General features: G+C 37.5%; 1 protein-coding gene across 1 annotated transcript in view; it reads right to left on the minus strand.

Moving 5' to 3' along the window:
* Window positions 1-18,560, minus strand: part of LOC134323464 (protein NLRC5-like) — a 163,067-nt gene that overhangs the window by 111,778 nt on the left and 32,729 nt on the right. The window contains exons 11-21 of the mRNA XM_063004990.1: window positions 16,358-16,531; window positions 16,048-16,224; window positions 15,626-15,796; window positions 14,822-14,995; window positions 14,244-14,417; window positions 13,692-13,868; window positions 13,209-13,382; window positions 12,742-12,915; window positions 11,768-11,941; window positions 11,396-11,572; window positions 9,506-9,709 (exon numbers count right to left, since the gene is read on the minus strand). Of these exons, the coding sequence (XP_062861060.1) occupies window positions 9,506-9,709; window positions 11,396-11,572; window positions 11,768-11,941; window positions 12,742-12,915; window positions 13,209-13,382; window positions 13,692-13,868; window positions 14,244-14,417; window positions 14,822-14,995; window positions 15,626-15,796; window positions 16,048-16,224; window positions 16,358-16,531 (1,950 nt within the window). The remainder of the gene's footprint in view (window positions 1-9,505; window positions 9,710-11,395; window positions 11,573-11,767; window positions 11,942-12,741; window positions 12,916-13,208; window positions 13,383-13,691; window positions 13,869-14,243; window positions 14,418-14,821; window positions 14,996-15,625; window positions 15,797-16,047; window positions 16,225-16,357; window positions 16,532-18,560) is intronic.

Genomic DNA, 18,560 nt, shown 5'->3' on the forward strand with positions numbered 1-18,560 from the left:
TCTGTTAAAATAAACCTTCCATAAAAATTATAGACTGTTCAAGTCTTTGTAAGGGGGTAAACTTACAAAATCAGCAGGGGATCAAATACTTAAATGACAATAAAGTAAATCTTGAATCTTGAATGTTATTTCCCCCACTGTATGTAAGAATGCTGTTCATCGACTACAGCTCGGCGTTCAACACAGTCATACCACACAGGCTCACCGAAAAGCTCCACACCCTTGGACTGACACTGACCCTCTGTAACTGGATACTAGATTTTCTATCTGACCGATCTCAGTCAGTCAGGATTGGCACTCGAACATCCAGCACAAAGACCATTAACATTGGGACACCTCAAGGCTGCGTGCTGAGCCCTCTTCTGTACTCGCTCTTCACACACGACTGTGTGGCCTCTTATAACACCACCAGTATTATTAAGTTTGCTGATGACACCACAGCCATTGGTCTCATTACTGGGCGGGATGAGACGGCGTACAGGAAAGAGATAGCAGATCTTGTGGACTGGTGTCAGAAAAATCTTATTAAATATCTCATTAAATATCAACAAAACAAAGGAACTGATTGTGGACCCCAGAAGGAGAGGAGAACAGCATACACCGCTGTATATAGATGGAACAGTGGTGGAGAAGGTGAAAACCTTTAAATTCCTGGGTGTGCACATCAGTGAGGATCTCACCTGGTCCTGCAACACACGCCACATCATCAAAAAGACGGTACTTCCTAAGAAGGCTAAGAAAATTTGGCATGTCAACCAAAATTCTCAGCAACTTCTACAGATGTACGGTGGAAAGTGTCCTTACCAGCACTGCAGAGGACAGGAAGGCACTCCAGCGTGTAATAAAAACTGCACAGAGAATCTCTGGAACGTCCTTCCCTGCACTACAGGACATTTATCAGACCAGGGTGGTCAGGAGAGCCCACAACATAATTAAGGACAGCACACACACCCAAAACTACCTCTTTACTCTTCTGCCATCAGGCAAACGCTTCAGAAGCCTAAAGGCCAGAACAACAAGACTGACCAACAGTTTTTACCCACAAGCAGTCAGACTTGTGAACAAACATGGACTGTCACATACACAACCTACCTCATGAACATTGTACATCCTCTACAATGCACTATTGCACATTTAAATGACTGCTGCTACTTGCACATAATGTTGCACAATTTGCACCTTAAAATAACTGCTGCTGTATTGTATGTATTTATGCTGTATAACACTGCAATAATTTCTGCACCTTATATGACTAAAGCAGTAAAAAAGGCACATAGCAGCAGTTTTTTTTTTTATTATTGGTTTTTAAAAGTTTAACAACATGTAAGTCAGACAAACATACTACAAACATGCAAACATTGCCACTATGTAGAATCCTTACTGATAATTAAATAAATTTGGGCAAAAAAAATTGGAAGACATTGGAATAAAAAAAAAAAATTTGGGAGGACATTCATCTTAATACACTGCACCCTTCCTGCTAGAGAAAGGGGAAGACTATTCCACATTTGAAAGTCAATGTTTAATTTAGCAACTAAAGGAGAGAAATTAGCTTCTTGAAGGCACGACATTTTATGAGTAATGCTAACACCTAGATACTTGAAGCCATTTGAAGCAAGATTAAAGGGGATGTCCTTTTGTGCTATAGTGAGAGCTGCTGTGTTTATTGGGTAAAATTCACTTTTTGAAAGATCCTTGATGTGTGCCTCTAAATAGGGGAAAATAGTCTGAGTAGTTTGAGTTAGTAAGCACTCGGGCTGACGGTATTGTATAAAGTAGTTTAATCCAAGATATTAAGACGTCTCCAAACCCGAACTTCCCAAGAACTGAAAATAAATAATCCCATTCTATACGGTCGAAAACCTTCTCTGCGTCTAGAGAAATGACTGCTTCTGGAACTTGTGAATCATCGGGGGCGTATAATACATTAAGAAGTTTGCGAATATTGGAGGACAGTTGCCTTCCTTTAATAAATCCAGTCTGATCTTCTGATATGACAGAAGGGAGGACATGTTCTATACGTTTAGCCAAAATCTTGGCCAAAATTTTGTGTTCATTGCAAAGTAAACTTATAGGACGGTATGAACTGCAAAGAGTGGGATCTTTATCTTTTTTGGCGATGAGTGTAATGGTGGCCTGAGAGAGGGAGGACAACAGACAACCTCTGCTTAGGGGCTCATTAAAGACCTCCAGCAGGGCAGGGGACAGTAAGTTATTAAATTCCTTAAAAAATTCTATTACAAAGCCATCTGGTCCAGGAGATTTCCCACTATTAAGGGATCTAATTGCATCCGATAGTTCACTTAAGGCAGGGGTGTCAAACTCATTTTCACCGAGGGCCACATCAGCATTATTGTGGCCCTCAAAGGGCCGATTGTAACGTATCCTGCTGTGATTGCAGTCTGTTGTTTTTCTTGGAGGCTGAATTCTTTGTTTATATTGTCCTCCTTTACCACAGACGCGGCCTCATAACACAAGAGACGCACCGGTTTCCCTTCCTGAAGCACAAACTTGTTTTCACTTTCATTACATTTCCTCCTTCTGCTTAATTCTCTTACTTATCTTCTTGTACATTTTAGGATCATGTGTAAATATGTGTAACATCATCTACTGGTGGGCTGTGTCACTTTGCAGGTCACAAAATCAGCATGCATTTTGAAAGATGCAGCTTGTTTAGAATTTTACAGTGTATTTTTAAGACAATCGTTCTGCCCTCACTAATAGTTTATCCCCCTTTCTCAGCTAGACAGACAGACAGACAGACAGACAGCTCCCTTCAGAATACAGTCGGTTTATTTGCTTCCCAGCTGTGTGATACACTGTGTGCACCAGAATGAAGTAAAAATACAAACAATAAAGAACTTAATACAGTAAAAGCACACAGCTGTAGTCAAGTGTTACATCTGGTACAATATGAGATTTAACCAAACGTAAAATAGCGCTAACGAGTTAGCATTTTGTGTAAAGATACTAATAGGCCCTTTTCACATTTCCGGGTTTGGAATGCGGAAGTAAAAAATAGCAGGGTAAACAGTGCAGCTTAGCCGTACCGGTAAAATGGAGCAGCATAGCAAGTGCTACTGTAATGTACCTTTTTGCTCTAAGAATAAAATAAAACATCCACATTGAAATTTTCACGACTTCCCCAAAAATTTACATTTACGCCTTAAATGGATTACTGCAATTAGGTGCCAAATGTACTATTCTGCGTGGCAGTACGTATGTGTGTACCCTGCACTTTAAGCCTGAGGAGGTGTATGTGAAAGAAGGAGGGAGCAGAGTTAGACTTAGAAAGGGATCGGAAGGATCGTCAGGCACCATACAAGAGGGCAAGTAACATTGAAGCCGCAACGGGAGAGAGAGACGAGCAGGAACCGGGAGCTATGCTAAATGAGCCTATGGCTAATGTTATGGAGCACGATTACTGCCATCCTCCGTCTCCCGGTGGTGAGTAACATTACAACTAAATATACCAATATAACAGTCTAAAGATACTATATTTATCTGAATAACAGTGTAAAGATGCAATACTTCCTGAATAACAGTCTAAAGAGTCTAGAATATAGCCTGAATGAATGTCCAGCACATCTTTTGACTTTTCGATATTTAATGTAAAAGAATAATGTAATGTGTTCCTTCTTTTGTCACAGGTGCAGTGGATGCTGCATCTGCAAGGATACAGGAACTGGAGCACAAGGTGATGGAGCTGGAGAATGAAATAAAGCAGATTCTGTTTCTGACAGACCAACCTAAGCTGAATTATTTCAATAATAATAACAATTCAATAAGTCATCTTCAGGTTCTAAATGTGACCCTCATCAAGTATCTGATGTAACGACCACAAGTTCTGTTTACCAGAACGTGAAGTATTCCTTACTAAGGCACACAGAAACTGATTAAGGCTGATATAGTAGAACAAAGTTTATTTTAGAACAGAATTTTTAAAAAGTCATTATACAAAAGTAGTCATTACAACATGATCATTTGCCTTAAAAACAACAAGGTAAGAATACAACACGTTTCCTTCTTCAATAAATAGATACGTATCAGATATTTAGTCCACAAAAACACTTAAAAGGATTATTCATAAAATGGCCTAACAGGGTGTCTTAAAACCACTCAGGGCATAAACACTGAGGCAACTGTTCCCGCTTAACCAGGATTCATAGGACAAAATCTATACCATGATTTTGCCATCAATAGCTTGCCACCCACTATAAATTAAATGCACACAAAATACAAAGAAACCAAGAAATAAGTACACTCAAGCACACTAACAAAAGCAACACAAACCATACACGCAACCCAAAACACCACAAAAATGGACCACACAAACTAATGTAGATTAGTGGGGGCCTATTCAAGGCCTATGATCCACAGTATTAGTATGACCTGAGATAACCTAGGGTCGCAGCATACTGAAACTCGTTGAACGTGTTATTAATCAAACCTCTAATCAGATTTGGCACCCAGCTCCACCATTCTATACAATATAATACCTTTGTATAACCAGTATAAATTCTAATGAGAGAAAACTACCAAGAAAACAGTGGCTATAATTACTACAGGTCTCCAAGCTCTGCAATAAATACAAACGCACAATTATTTGACCTGCATGGCTGTACCGTAATATTATCATAAGAAAATTAAACTAAACCATCCTATACCTGTGTACGTTAGTTAACGGGATCCCAAATTTACCGGAACCACCGAATCCTCACTATAAATACAGCTCACACTGCAAAATACATGCATTCAGATGTTTAAATATACTAAGTACAGCCTGTGCAGTAACTGAAGCTCACTCGAAATTACCACTGCATGTCCACTCTAGCGCCGCACACTCTTGATAACAACAGGTGTTGCTTGATGTTTCATCCACACGCATGCAAATCAGACAAAACGACTACTCCAGACGAAAGTCATAAACCAAACCACTGGCAAATTAATGCCACTCCACGAGCTGAGCTCCAAGCACGACCGGCAACTACCAACGAGACCAAACGATACTTCCAGCAACTAACGCGAGACTATATACACACACCTGTAATGGCTACCTTAACGGAGTCATCTTCAGATTAAAAGTCCCTACCGGTTACATCGAATATTTCAGTTCAGATTCATGTATTTTTTCTAATTTACTTTGTACAAAACTCTGCTTACATGCTTAAACCTTTTCATCACTTTTCTCAACCACTCAGGGCCATAGCTAATGATCTGGGGCCATTAACATCGTATGTAAATAGCCATGTAAAAAATCTGGGTGTCATTTTTGATCCCGCTCTTAAGTTTGAGAAACAAGTTAATGCTGTTGTGAGAGCTGGTTTCTTTCAACTTAGGAACATTGCTAAAATGAAAAGTATCCTTTCTTTTAATGATTTGGAAACAGTAGTGCATGCTTTTATTTCCTCGCGTATCGATTTTTGTAATTCACTGTACTTGGGAATCAGTCAGTCAAGCTTGTCACGTCTACAGCTGGTTCAAAATGCAGCCGCGAGGCTCCTGACCGGTACCAAGAAAAGGGAGAGCATTACCCCCATACTTGCATCATTGCATTGGTTACCAGTCAAATATAGGATAGAATTTAAAGTTCTATTATTTGTTTTTAAGGCTTTACATGGCTTGGCTCCGAGCTATATCGTTGACCTTCTCTGTGTTTACTCCACTCCATGAGCTCTACGATCCTCTAACCAACTGCTCTTAGCTATTCCACGTTCTCACTTTTCATAAAGGAGTCCCACACAATAGATGCCTTTAAGTCAAATAAAAAAACTTATTTGTTTTCTTTGGCATTTGAGTCTTCTTAATGAATAAGTTTTTAATATTTTTTGGGTTGTCATAGCCATCTTTGTTTTAGTGGTTTTATTTGATTTATATGTTGGTGCGTATGTATGTTATTTTGTATGTATGTTAATGATTTGTTAAATATTATATGCATAGTTGTGTTATTTATACTTGATTTTAATGTACAGCACTTTGGTTGACACACGTTGTCTTTTAAATGTGCTATAGAAATAAAGGTGACTTGACTTGACTTGACTCTCCCTCAAGCAAATATGGTTTCTCTATGGTTAGTTGTTCAGGTGTTACGGTTATTGTCTAGAGGATGTTTTTGTATGTTGATGTTGCTTCTGTTGAAACAACACTGGATATGGAAAAATGTTTCATGAATTAAGATGATCATTTTAATGAATTTAAGTCATTCAAGTTTGCATACTTTTATAAATATTTACTAATATAATAAATCAAATACATTTTAACCTTCTTTTACTCTGCCTTTTGTTTGTTTGTCAATTCAGTTATGGTTATTAAAACTAATGCATTCTTTAGAACACAATATTAATATTGTCTCAGTGAACATTTTTGAAGTGCATTTAAGGGTAAAATGTTTCTTTTTGTGCACTTAACAAAAACAAATTACTACAAACAAATGTCTAAATATATTCTCAGTGCTGGTTTATGTACATTTTTTAAGGCAAAATTCAATATTTCAACAAACAAATTATGCAGAGACGCAGTGAACTCCATTACAGCGGCGCTTTGTTTACCCTGCTAAAAGAAACCGGAAATACGTCATCGGGCTCTGTGAAAAGGGCGAATTGCTATAGTAACGTAACAACAGTATTTAATTACGGTAAATTTGTAACTAAAACGCTGTGATTTACTAACAACTGAGAATATAAACGCCACTACTTACAGACGATGCTTCTGTATTATACTGCAAGATAATTATCTGTATTTATTTATTATTGTTTACATTACTGACTACGCTACCCCGCGTTAGTTGCCATGACTACGATGTCAACAATGCCACTTAAAGGCGCAAGAGTCTCTTTAAATTATAAGCGCGTCTCTGTAATGACTCGAACCATCACAACAATCGTACAGTCGTTTAAGCTCTCGCGGGCCGGATCAAATGACGTGGCGGGCCGGATCTGGCCCGCGGGCCTTGAGTTTGACACCTGTGACTTAAGGTAATGGGGCGTTCTAGCTCCTCAGTCTGAGTTGAGTCCAACACAGGAATTTTTTGTCCATCCATGAAAGAGTGCATGGCGAAAGTATTGGCTGGACCCTCTGAGGTATAAAGTGAGGAGTAATAATTCTTAAAAGCCATGTTAATATCTTTGGGATAGGTCATTACGTTACCAAGGGTGTCCTTAATTTGGTGGATCATCCTGGAGGCCTCCTGCCTCCTTAACTGATGAGCCAACAACCGTCCACTTTTTTCCCCGTATTCATATAAAAAACCTTGTGACTGCAAAATGGAGGCTTCTGCATGCTTGGTGGAGAGTAGGTTAAATTCAGCCTGGAGATCTAGTCTTGTTTTAACTAACACAGGGGTAGGACTAGAGGACATGTGACCATCAAGACAAAGTATAGATTTAGAAAGTTCATCAAGTTTCTTCGTGTTGGACTTCCTAATGTGTGATGCATAAGAAATAATTTCGCCCCTGATCACCGCCTTAAGCGTCTCCCAGAGCACTGAGTAGGTAACTGAATCTGATTTGTTAGTATCAAAGAAGAAACGGATAGAATCGGAAATCCTAACACAAAAATTTTCATCGGAGAGTAGGCTTGGATTAAAGCGCCATTGAGGGGGGTCTCTTTGGTAATTAACAAAAGTCAATTCCATTAGCAGAGGGGCATGGTCAGAGACGACTTTTGCTAAATAATCAATCCGGTTGAGTTGTTGCATAAGCTCGTGGCTAATAAAGAAATAGTCTATTCGGGAGAAGGAGCAGTGTACCTGGGAGAAAAAAGAAAAAGATTTTAATTGGGGGTGGAGTTCCCTCCACGGATCGGTACAGCCGCTTTCCTCGACAAAGAGAGATAGCGAAGATGCCATATTAGTCAATTTAGTGGACGTTTGTTTTGAACGATTCAGAGTGGGATTAATCACACAGTTAATGTCACCTCCTAAAATGAATTTGTGTGTGTTTAAATTAGGAATAATAGACAGCAATCTATCCATAAAGTCCAGATCGTCCCAATTAGGTGCATATACATTAACCAGTACAACTTGGGTGTGGAAGAGAATGCCCACCACTATGATATATTGTCTATTTTGGTCAAATATAATATTAGAGGGAATAAAATGTATTCTTTTATTGACCAGTATAGCTACCCCCCTTGCTCTGCTATTGTAGTTAGAGTGAAACACTTGATTAATCCATGGTTTATGGAGTTTGGTGTGCTCAAGTTCAGAAAGGTGAGTTTCTTGTAGGAAAGCAATATCAGAAGATCCAAAGATTTAAGATGATTAAACACTCGTATGGCCTTGTTCCAGGACTGTAGGCCCCTGATGTTCCAGGAAATAAATGTAACACATTTGCTCAGATTTTAAACCATCTTTTAAATTAATAGTGCCTAAGTAATAACTGAGACTGGATAGTACCGCTGAAAGATTGAGGGCTTTGGAACCTTGTGGCAAGAGGACAAAGGTAGGGGGAAGGAGAGGAAAAAAAAAAACCCTAATGTAAACCCACTGTGAACGTACTTCCAGTACGCGAACACACATTCGGAACGACTAACCACAACTAAACCGAATCTAATCTATTCACTGCCAAAATATCCCCGCTCCCGAACAAACACATCAGGGGAAAATATTACCAATAGTAGAATTAGCATATATAGCGACCAACATGTCCGAGAAAATAAGAAAATAAACACAAAATACCCCCAAAGTCCGTTTCTGGAGAAAGATCTTAACCCTTGACAGTCACCAACCGCAATTGGCAATGCCAACCGTATCTATTTTTATTCCTCTGTATATAAAACGTTTTTTATAGTTTAAATTTAAATTAAAGTTTTTTTATTCTGTTAGTTTAATTTTTTTTTTTTTTTTTTTTTTTTTTTTTTTTTTTTTTACTTATTGATGTTTGGAGGACGAACAAAGTAAGAATTTCATTGTACAGAGTAACTGCCGGTTCTTCTGTGCACATGACAATAAAACTCTTGAATCTTGACTCTAATTGTAGAAAACGGATGGAAACAAAAGTCTGGCTGCATGTCATTGCACTTCCAGGCCTCCAGAGGGCAACTTCGCCTGGACTTACTAGTTTTGAACATTGGTCCTCATCCTCCTGTTCTTAACTGCTCTCTCTGTTTCAGTTGTTTTAAAGAAAGTGTTTAAAGAATCGCTATTAAAGGATAATAACAGTGTAATCTGTACCATGTTGATGCTATAACAGGATGAACTTGTCTGTGTAAAAAGAAACCTGTTATGATGAGTATAATAAATACAGAATCAGTACCGGTTACAGACCCAAATACTCTCAGCACGTGTGAAAACGAGCTTCATTTCATTAATGTGTAACTGTGTGAGTGTATCTGATTAGCAACAGTTCATGCTAATTCTCTTTTGATAATAAATGATGATCAGCACAGAGTCCAGCACAGTTTCCTCCTTCATCATCAGATTTACATTCATATTTAGTTTAAATCTAATAATTCTGTAACAGATTTTAGAGACGACAGTAAAGTGATGAAAACAAAAATCTCTCACCTCAGTTTAATTTCACTCAAGTTTCTAGACTGTAGTGTTAGAAGGTTATACAATCCACCCTTACAAACATCACAGATCTTCTGCACTCCTGATTCTCCAGGATGGTTCCCTCTGAGATCCAGCTCCTTCATGTATGAACGGTTTAATCTCAGAGCTTCAGCCAGAGCAGCATAACCTTCATCTCCTACACCACAATCTGATAATCTGCAGAAAGAACACAGAACATTCTCTATCAAACCTCAGTTTCAGAAAAGTTGAAACAGGGTGTAAAGTGCAGATGTTTTGTTTGTCCAAATATGAGTAATTTAAATGAACAGGAAAAAAAATAGAAGATTTCAGGGTTTAATGATGAGACCCAGACTGTAGGACAAGGTATGTGAAAACGTCCATAACAAATACAGTCTGACCACCGTATGCACAAACAAGCTTGATGAAAACCACATGCTGCGGGTAAATGGAGGAATTGAGGGGCACATCTAAGTTCAAACAAGGCAATCAAACAGAATAGGGCCTTCCCTAAACCAGGGGTGTCAAACTCATTTTCACCGAGGGCCACATCAGCATTATTGTGGCCCTCAAAGGGCCGATTGTAACGTATCCTGCTGTGATTGCAGTCTGTTGTTTTTCTTGGAGGCTGAATTCTGCATTTATATTGTCCTCCTTTACCACAGACGCGGCCTCATAACACAAGAGACGCACCGGTTTCCCTTCCTGAAGCACAAACTTGTTTTCACTTTCATTACATTTCCTCCTTCTGCTTAATTCTCTTATTTATCTTCTTGTGCATTTTAGGATCTATTTTTAAGACAATCGTTCTGCCCTCACTAATAGTTTATCCCCCTTGCTCAGCTAGACAGACAGACAGACAGACAGACAGCTCCCTTCAGAATACAGTCGGTTTATTTGCTTCCCAGCTGTGTGATACACTGTGTGCATCAGAATGAAGTAAAAATACAAACAATAAAGAACTTAATACAGTACAAGCACACAGCTGTAGTCAAGTGTTACATCTGGTACAATATGAGATTTAACCAAACGTAAAATAGCGCTAACGAGTTAGCATTTTGTGTAAAGATACTAATTGCTATAGTAACGTAACTGATCTGGCCCGCGGGCCTTGAGTTTGACACCTGTGCCCTAAACTGTTTACAAAATAATAAACACCTGAACTCAATAATTAGAAGGGGTGTCCATATGATATATGTATTTTCAGAGTTAATGATGCTCTCATGACAGATTCTGAAACTTTACACTGCTAACAATTTAAACGATTCTTTTCTTTGGAACAGAGAACAAGGCGTCCATTATTTTAATAAAGCGTCTGATAAATCAGTTCATTAGATCACAGCACACGTTTCCACTGAGCATCAGTTTATTTCAGTGAGATCAAGTACTGAGGAGTCGGAGGCGCTTCTTAACTTTGTTGACGTGTGTTTACTGTTGTGCATTTAACTTTTACTTGTGAATGCAGCTACTGTACTTAAGTCATTATAAAGTCCAGCAGTATGATGATACTCGTTTAATGAGTGATTTTAGATATATGATTATAATTATGGATTATATATATGATTGAAGCATGCTAGCTTTTTAATGCATACCACCTGAGGGGTCATAGTAAAACATTGCTTATCTTGTTTCTGTGCTATTTTACACTAGATCCCCAGGTGTCCACATTGTTTTGATCATATATTATATTCTCACATATCAGTTTTCATTTATCATAAAGATAATTTAAGGATACCTGTAGACACACTGGCGAGCATTAAGATTATATTTAGATTTTAAATGCAGTCAGGTCTAAAAAATAATAAAAACTTAACATTTAATAAAGCTGATACATTTATGAACTATTATATACATTTTAATGTACTGATGAAATAATAAACATACGTGAGTTGTGTAATCATGCAGTGTGGATCCTTCAGTACAGTCGATACATGTTTAACTCCTGAATCTCCAATATTTCTTCTTCCACTCAGATCCACCTCACTCCGGTTGAACATCTTTATACACATTTTATTCAGATAATCACAAGCTTCATCCATCTCAGGGCTTCTCCTCAGAAATCTACAGAATAATAAATTTGTTCTATATTTAAAAATGTGTTTGTTTACATGCAGAATATAAAGTGCTGAAGTGAAAAGAGTTCACCAAAATGAATAAAACTGTTTAATGATAATTTATAATAAAAGTATTACATTTGTTGTATCTCACTCTGAGCTTTACTGACTGACTGAATCACAAGAAGTTAAATGTACTCACCTCACATCCAGTTTAGAGTTTGGTTTATTCAATAGATTATCAAACATCTTAATTCCTTCTGTTCTTGGATTATTTCCACTGAGATCCAGATCAGTTAGAGGTGATGAGGGGTTTAACATCAGAGCTCCAGCCAGAGCAACATAACCTTCATCTGAGATCTCACAATCACTCAGTCTGTAAGTAGAATCATAAACAATGAATCAGAACTTTATTAGCATTTACATGATGATGTGAGAATGAAAGTTTCTCTAAAGCAGCTCAAGATCTTTCTAATCTACCCATCTCTCTCCCTCCATTTTGAACCAATCTAGTCACATCCATTTTGCCTCGGGTTGCATTTTGCTTCCTCTATACTGCTGCTGAGCTCCTCTACTGACCAAGGAGAGCTGGGACTAACACATACCCCCCTCCGACACATGTGCAATAGCCGACTGCATCTTTTAACCTGCACAAGGTGAGTTTACATGGCAGAGGTATTGTGTATGAAAAGTCGTGCACTGATCTCCATTATCCCCCGTCTCTCTGCAGCACCATCAATCAGCCAGCAGAGGTCGTAATTCAGTTACCCAACCCAACAAACTAGGCATTAATTTTCTGTGTAGGTGCCCGAACTGGCCATAGCTGAGATTCAAACTGAGATGTCAGCTCTGGTGTGCTAGCATGTTTTACTGCTGCATCACCCAAGCACCTTAAAGCAAAGTTTAACATAAAGTACTACAGGTGACTTCAGTGATGACATGGTTTTTGTGGAGATGAGAGTAGATGCTGCTCAGTAGAACAGTTGGGCAAAGTTAGCTAATGGTTGTTAATAGTTAAACATACCCATTAAAGAAACATTTCTAATAGTTTGCATTAAATAAACAATATTTTAATCTTAAAGTGATTGTACACTGTACACTGGCATTAATGACTAATTTAAATATGAAAAGGTTTATAAAACAAATATGTGTATATAATAATATTACTGAACTTACTTGAGTCGTTCCAGGTTGTATTGATGCTTGTGCAGTAGAGGAACGAGCTTCTTCACTCCTGAGTTTTTTATTGGATTTTGACTCAGATCCAGATCAGTCAGGTGTGATGGGTTCATACTGAGAGCTGAAACCAGAGTAGTGCAGTCGTTCTCTGTTAAGCTGCACCCACACAACCTGCAGAGAGAGGGCGCTGTTAAATTTAATTTTTTCAGCTGAAATCAGTGAATGTTTGTGGATGTTTATCAGTGTAAATATAAAAAAAACATTATTACACTTCTTAATGCATTTCTGCTCATCTATTAACTAGTATTCTCTAACAGGGTCGTGAGATATTGAACAGAGGCTTATCAAATTCATTATGGATCTAAGATCAAGGGATGAGCAAATTATTATTAACGACTATTTTAGAAGTAAATAATTAAATAATTATTAAATAATTAAATAAATAATTGAATAAAATAACGTACGTGAGTTTCTTTGGTCTGAAGTGTGGATCTTCCAGTAGAGCAGAAAACGACGTCATTCCAGGATGTCCTTTTATTTTGTGACTCAGATCCAGCTCACTCTGCAGTAACGGGTTCACATGAAGTTTATCACTCAGAGACTTTAACACTCTCTCAGCATCATCAGTTTTTACCAACCTGCAAAGATAAACAAGATCATGTTTACCATTATATTATTATATATTAAAACTCTCATAGATCTGATTCTGGATGGTAATCCACTCAATCACAGAAAAAAAGAAAATCTAGGTTTAATCAGTAGCTCTGCATGTTCTTAAAAACTTACTTTACTGATAAAAAAATAGTAATATTACAAAACAGTTAAAAACATTTAGACTATGTGGATTTTACACTTCAGCATTGTTCTGTTGATGTTAGACAAAATAGTGACTATTTCTTTAGGGAATGAATTATTTTCTAGGCGCTGTACATGATTAAATAATTTACCTCAGTGTCTTCAGTTTACAGTTTGGATCCTGTAGTAGTTCATCAAGCAGTTTTACTCCTGAATCTCCAGGATCGTTCCCTCTGAGATCCAGCTCCATCAGCTCTGATGATGCGTTTGATCTCAGAGCTTCAGCCAGAGCAGCATAACCTTCCTCTCTTACACCACAATCTGATAATCTGGAGAAATCATTTATCAGAGTTTCTTACATTTACTTTGTCTTTTATTTCATTGCAGACAGGATGAAGATATTTCATGTTTTATCTGGTCTTTTATTGGATTTGGGGTTGTAACTTTAAGCATTTTAAGGAGTAATAAAAGTAATACAATAACATTTCTATTAGTTACATTTTACAAATCAGACATGTCTAATAAACTAAATATCAAAGTTTAATGATTAAAGGTTTTCATGGAGTGCCCTAAATATTTCACATGACTGCATGTATACTGGAGGGTGTATGTGTGGTTGATTGACTTTAGACTGTAGTGGTATTTACAGATTTGGTTGTTGGTTGTATTTATGTTGAGGGTCACACTGAACGATTCAGACTTACCTCACAGTGTGTAGTTTACAGTTCGGATTGTTGAGCAGATCAGAAATGAGTCTGACTCCTGAATCCTGAATCTGATTGTTACTCAGGTCGAGTTCTCTCACAGTGGAGGAATCTGATAATAGAACTTGGAACAGAGCTGAACATCCTTCATCTGTCAGATTACACTGACTGAGTCTGAAAATACAATCAAGCAGAAGAAAGTGTGAAATTAAATGAGTGGATTGATCAGTGTAATAATCATCTGGTCATCATAAGCATCAGTACTTTGCTTAGTTCAGTTACAATACAAACTTCATTTCCAGAAAAGCTGCTGTGTTTAGTAAAATGCAGTAAAAGAAGAATCTGTAAATTGTTAATTCTACTGAATCTTTATTTAACTGATACAAGTAAAAAACAAAATTTCCAATGTTTTCACTAATAAAATTTGTACTTTGCAAATATAAAAAACATTTAGAATTTTGCCGCCTGCATCACACTGAAAACGCTGAGATAGTGGCGTGTTTACCCCTGTGTAATCGAGTTAAATAAATGTTTATGTGGCGTTGGGCTCTGTGGGGAGGTGTTTAATTCAGACTTACCCCACAGTGTGTAGTTTACAATTTGGATTGTTGAGTAGATCAGAAATGAGTCTGACTCCTGAATCCTGAATCTGATTGTTACTCAGGTCGAGTTCTCTCACAGTGGAGGAATCTGATGATAGAACTTGGAACAGAGCTGAACATCCTTCATCTGTCAGATTACACTGACTGAGTCTGAAAATACAATCAAGCAGAAGAAAGGGTGAAATTAAATGATTGGATTGATCAGTTATGTTCAGTTTCCTGTAATTCCAGAAATAGTTACCACAGCACATGTGTTAACAGGTTTTATGTCCCTCTAACTCCAGCACCCTGATCATTTGGCTCTAGGCCATGCTCATAAATAATTCTCTTTGTGCAGTCATGAGAGAGAGACCCATCCAGCTTAGTCCCGCCCATATCTGAACAACAGGCCAATCGTTGTTCATGTGGCTGCTCTGCCTTAGATGACAGGCAGAACTGAGATTCGATACGAGGTATTCGAGATCCAGCTCTGTTTCCAGCGTGTGTTTTTACCGCTGTGCCACCCGAGCGGCCAGCCTCTGCTTTTGACTTGGTCTTAGTTTCTTACTGAGCTGATCTCCTGCACAGTATTACTCAACCTCCCAGAGTACTGAGTACAAAATAACCCAACAATTAATTAACTTTCTAATTACATTTACACAACAGTGTGAGCATATAATTGTGATTGCTGCAAACTAGTTCCTATACAGTAAAATGATAATGATTATTATCTATAGTTATGAAAACTTAATAAGAAAAAAGTAAATTCACCATCTAAATGAAAAATGTATAATAGTTCACCTGAGTGTGGTGGGTCTGCAGTGTGGATCCTTCAGTAGATCTGAGAGCTTCTTCACTCCTGAATCTTCAAGTATCTTCTGACTCAGATCCAGCTCTCTCTCTACTAACAGGTTTATACTCACAACCTTCTTCAGATCAGTGAAAGCTTCTTCTGCAGCAGCACCCAACAACCTGCAGAAAGAGAAGAACCACCAATTCAGAATCAAAACCCACAGTGGATCCGTGAGACAGGAGTGAAGAAATCAACAATAACAACTGATTAGATACTTTTCAGACAAAAATATCCAAGTTACTAATATCCAAGGATGGACCTGAAGCTGTAGAACCAAAAGTCTGGCATGAATCATCATGATCTGAAATTCTTTTATAACTTATTACTCTAAATTTAGTCATTACATCATAATACTAGAAAAGATCTTTACCTCAGTGTGTTCAGTTTAGATTTTTTATTCTGTAGTAAATCATAGAGCAGTTTTACTCCTGAATCTCCAGGATGGTTCCCTCTGAGATCCAGCTCCATCAGCTCTGATGATGGGTTTGATCTCAAAGCTTCAGCCAGAGCAGCATAACCTTCCTCTCTTACACCACAATCTGATAATCTGCAGAAATAAGAAAATATTTAAATTTGCTGCTGGATCATATTTTACTTTCATAGAGAATAACTTTGTAAGAAGATAAAATATCACAGCACTTTTATGATCTAGACATTTATAAAAAACATTAAATACTAACGTGAGTTTGTGGAGTTTGAACTGTGGATTCTTCAGTAGATGAGAGATCTGAATCACTCCTGAATCTCCTAGTTGATTGTTACTCAGATCCAGATCTTTCAGGTGTGATGGATTTACATCAAGAGCTGATTTCAGATCAGTACAACTTTTATCTGTAATGCTGCAGTTCCTCAAGCTGCAAATAATAAAAACAAAGATTCTTCTTAATAAGTATGAAGTCATTTTGGTGTAAGTATGAATCTGGATGGTGTGAAGATGTACAATGTAAAGTAAAATGGACCTAACCCATCTCTTCATATAGATCCTGCACGTCTAGCCACATTTGGCTCATGGACAAATTCCTTTTGTATCTTGTAACTAAATTTTACATTTATAAGCTACATGTTTTAAACAAACAACAAGGGTTAAATTAGTAAAGTGAACAACTCTAATCTAACTCTAATCTATTATTTTGATATAACAAACTATAACACATATAAACAATCTTCAGTATCCAGATGCAAAACAGGCAGGAAACGACTTTGCTAGATGTTTATACCCCACACTAACATATTTATAGATTTAATGTGAACATAATCACATTGTATCTGCTATCTGATCACTCACCTGAGTGTGGTGGGTCTGCAGTGTGGATCCTTCAGTAGATCTGAGAGCTTCTTCACTCCTGAATCTCCATGTATGTTCTGACTCAGATCCAGCTCTCTCTCTACTAACAGGTTTATACTCACAACCTTCTTCAGATCAGTGAAAGCTTCTTCTGCAGCAGCACCCAACAACCTGCAGAAAAATGTTCATTTATTTATAAATGATGTATATTTATTTATATGATATGTAATTAGTAACATAAAGCTACCATTAAACAGTTCTTTTTCTTCATCCCTTTTTTTTTACCACGGTCTAGTTACGTCTCACTGTTTATGTTGAGTAAGGGCCGTAACTCTCACTGACTGACAAATGTAAGTTGCTTTTAATAAAAGCATTTTCTAAATGGCATAAATGTACAGTAGTGTTAAAAAAAAAAGCAATGATTTAAAAAAAGTGAATAAAGCACAAATTCATTATAATAACTTTTATTTCCATAAATGCAAATGCACTGAAAATACTCCACTTTTAATTCTAAATCAAAACATTAACAAAATTTAGCCAGTTTGTGTTCATCCTTTACAGAAAGTTAAGAAAAATGAATATTAGGCTGTTCAAAATAATAGCAGTGCAGCATTTTTCTTTAAAAACTTAAAAAATGTATAAACTGAAATTTTTTTTTGAGGTTTCACTTTACTTTAAATTACTGAACTAATATTTAGTGGCATAACGATTGTTTCCGAGATCTGTGTTGCATGGAGTCGACCAACTTCTGGCTCCTCTGAACAGGTATTCCAGTCCAGGATGATTAGACGACGTTCCACAGTTCTTCTGCATTTTGGGTTTTGCCTCAAAAAAACGTGTTTCAGACGTCAGAACACAAGTTCTCTCTGGGATTGAGGTCAGGGGATTGTGCTGGTCACTCTATTACCTCAATCTTGTTTGTCTGTAACCAAGATCTTTTGAGTCATTGTCATGTTGAAACACCCGTTTTAAGGACATTTCTTCTTCGACATAGAGCAACATGATCTCCTCAAGTATTCTGATATATTTAAACTGATCCATGATCCCTCGTATGTGATAAATAGACATAACACCACGGTATGATAAACATCCCCATATCATCATTCTGTACCACCGTGCTTTACTACCTTCACAGTGAACTTTGGCTTGAATTCAGTGCTCGAGGGTCGTCTGACATACTGTCTACAACCACTAGACCCAAAAAGAACAATTTTGCTTTCATCAGTCCACAAAATGTTCAGCCATTTCTCTTTGGACCAGTCGATGTGTTCTTTGGCAAATTGTAACCCATTCAGGACGTCTTTATCTTAACAACGGGACTTTGCAGGAGTTCTTGCTGGTAAATCGGCTTCATTTAATCATCTTCTGTACTCACTGGTAACTTCAGATGTTCCTTGATCTTTCTGGAGGTGATCATTGGCTGAGTATTTGCTATTTTGGCTAATCTTCGATCCATTCGAACAGTAGTTCCACGCTTCCTTCTGCGTCTTTCAGGTTTTGGTTTTCACTTCAAAGCATTTGAGATCATTTTAGCTGAGCAGTATAATTTGCTGCACTTCTCTGTATGTTTTTTCCCTCTACTATCAACTTTTTAATCA

This window comes from Trichomycterus rosablanca, chromosome 11, assembly GCF_030014385.1.
Source record: "Trichomycterus rosablanca isolate fTriRos1 chromosome 11, fTriRos1.hap1, whole genome shotgun sequence".
NCBI lineage: Eukaryota > Metazoa > Chordata > Actinopteri > Siluriformes > Trichomycteridae > Trichomycterus > Trichomycterus rosablanca.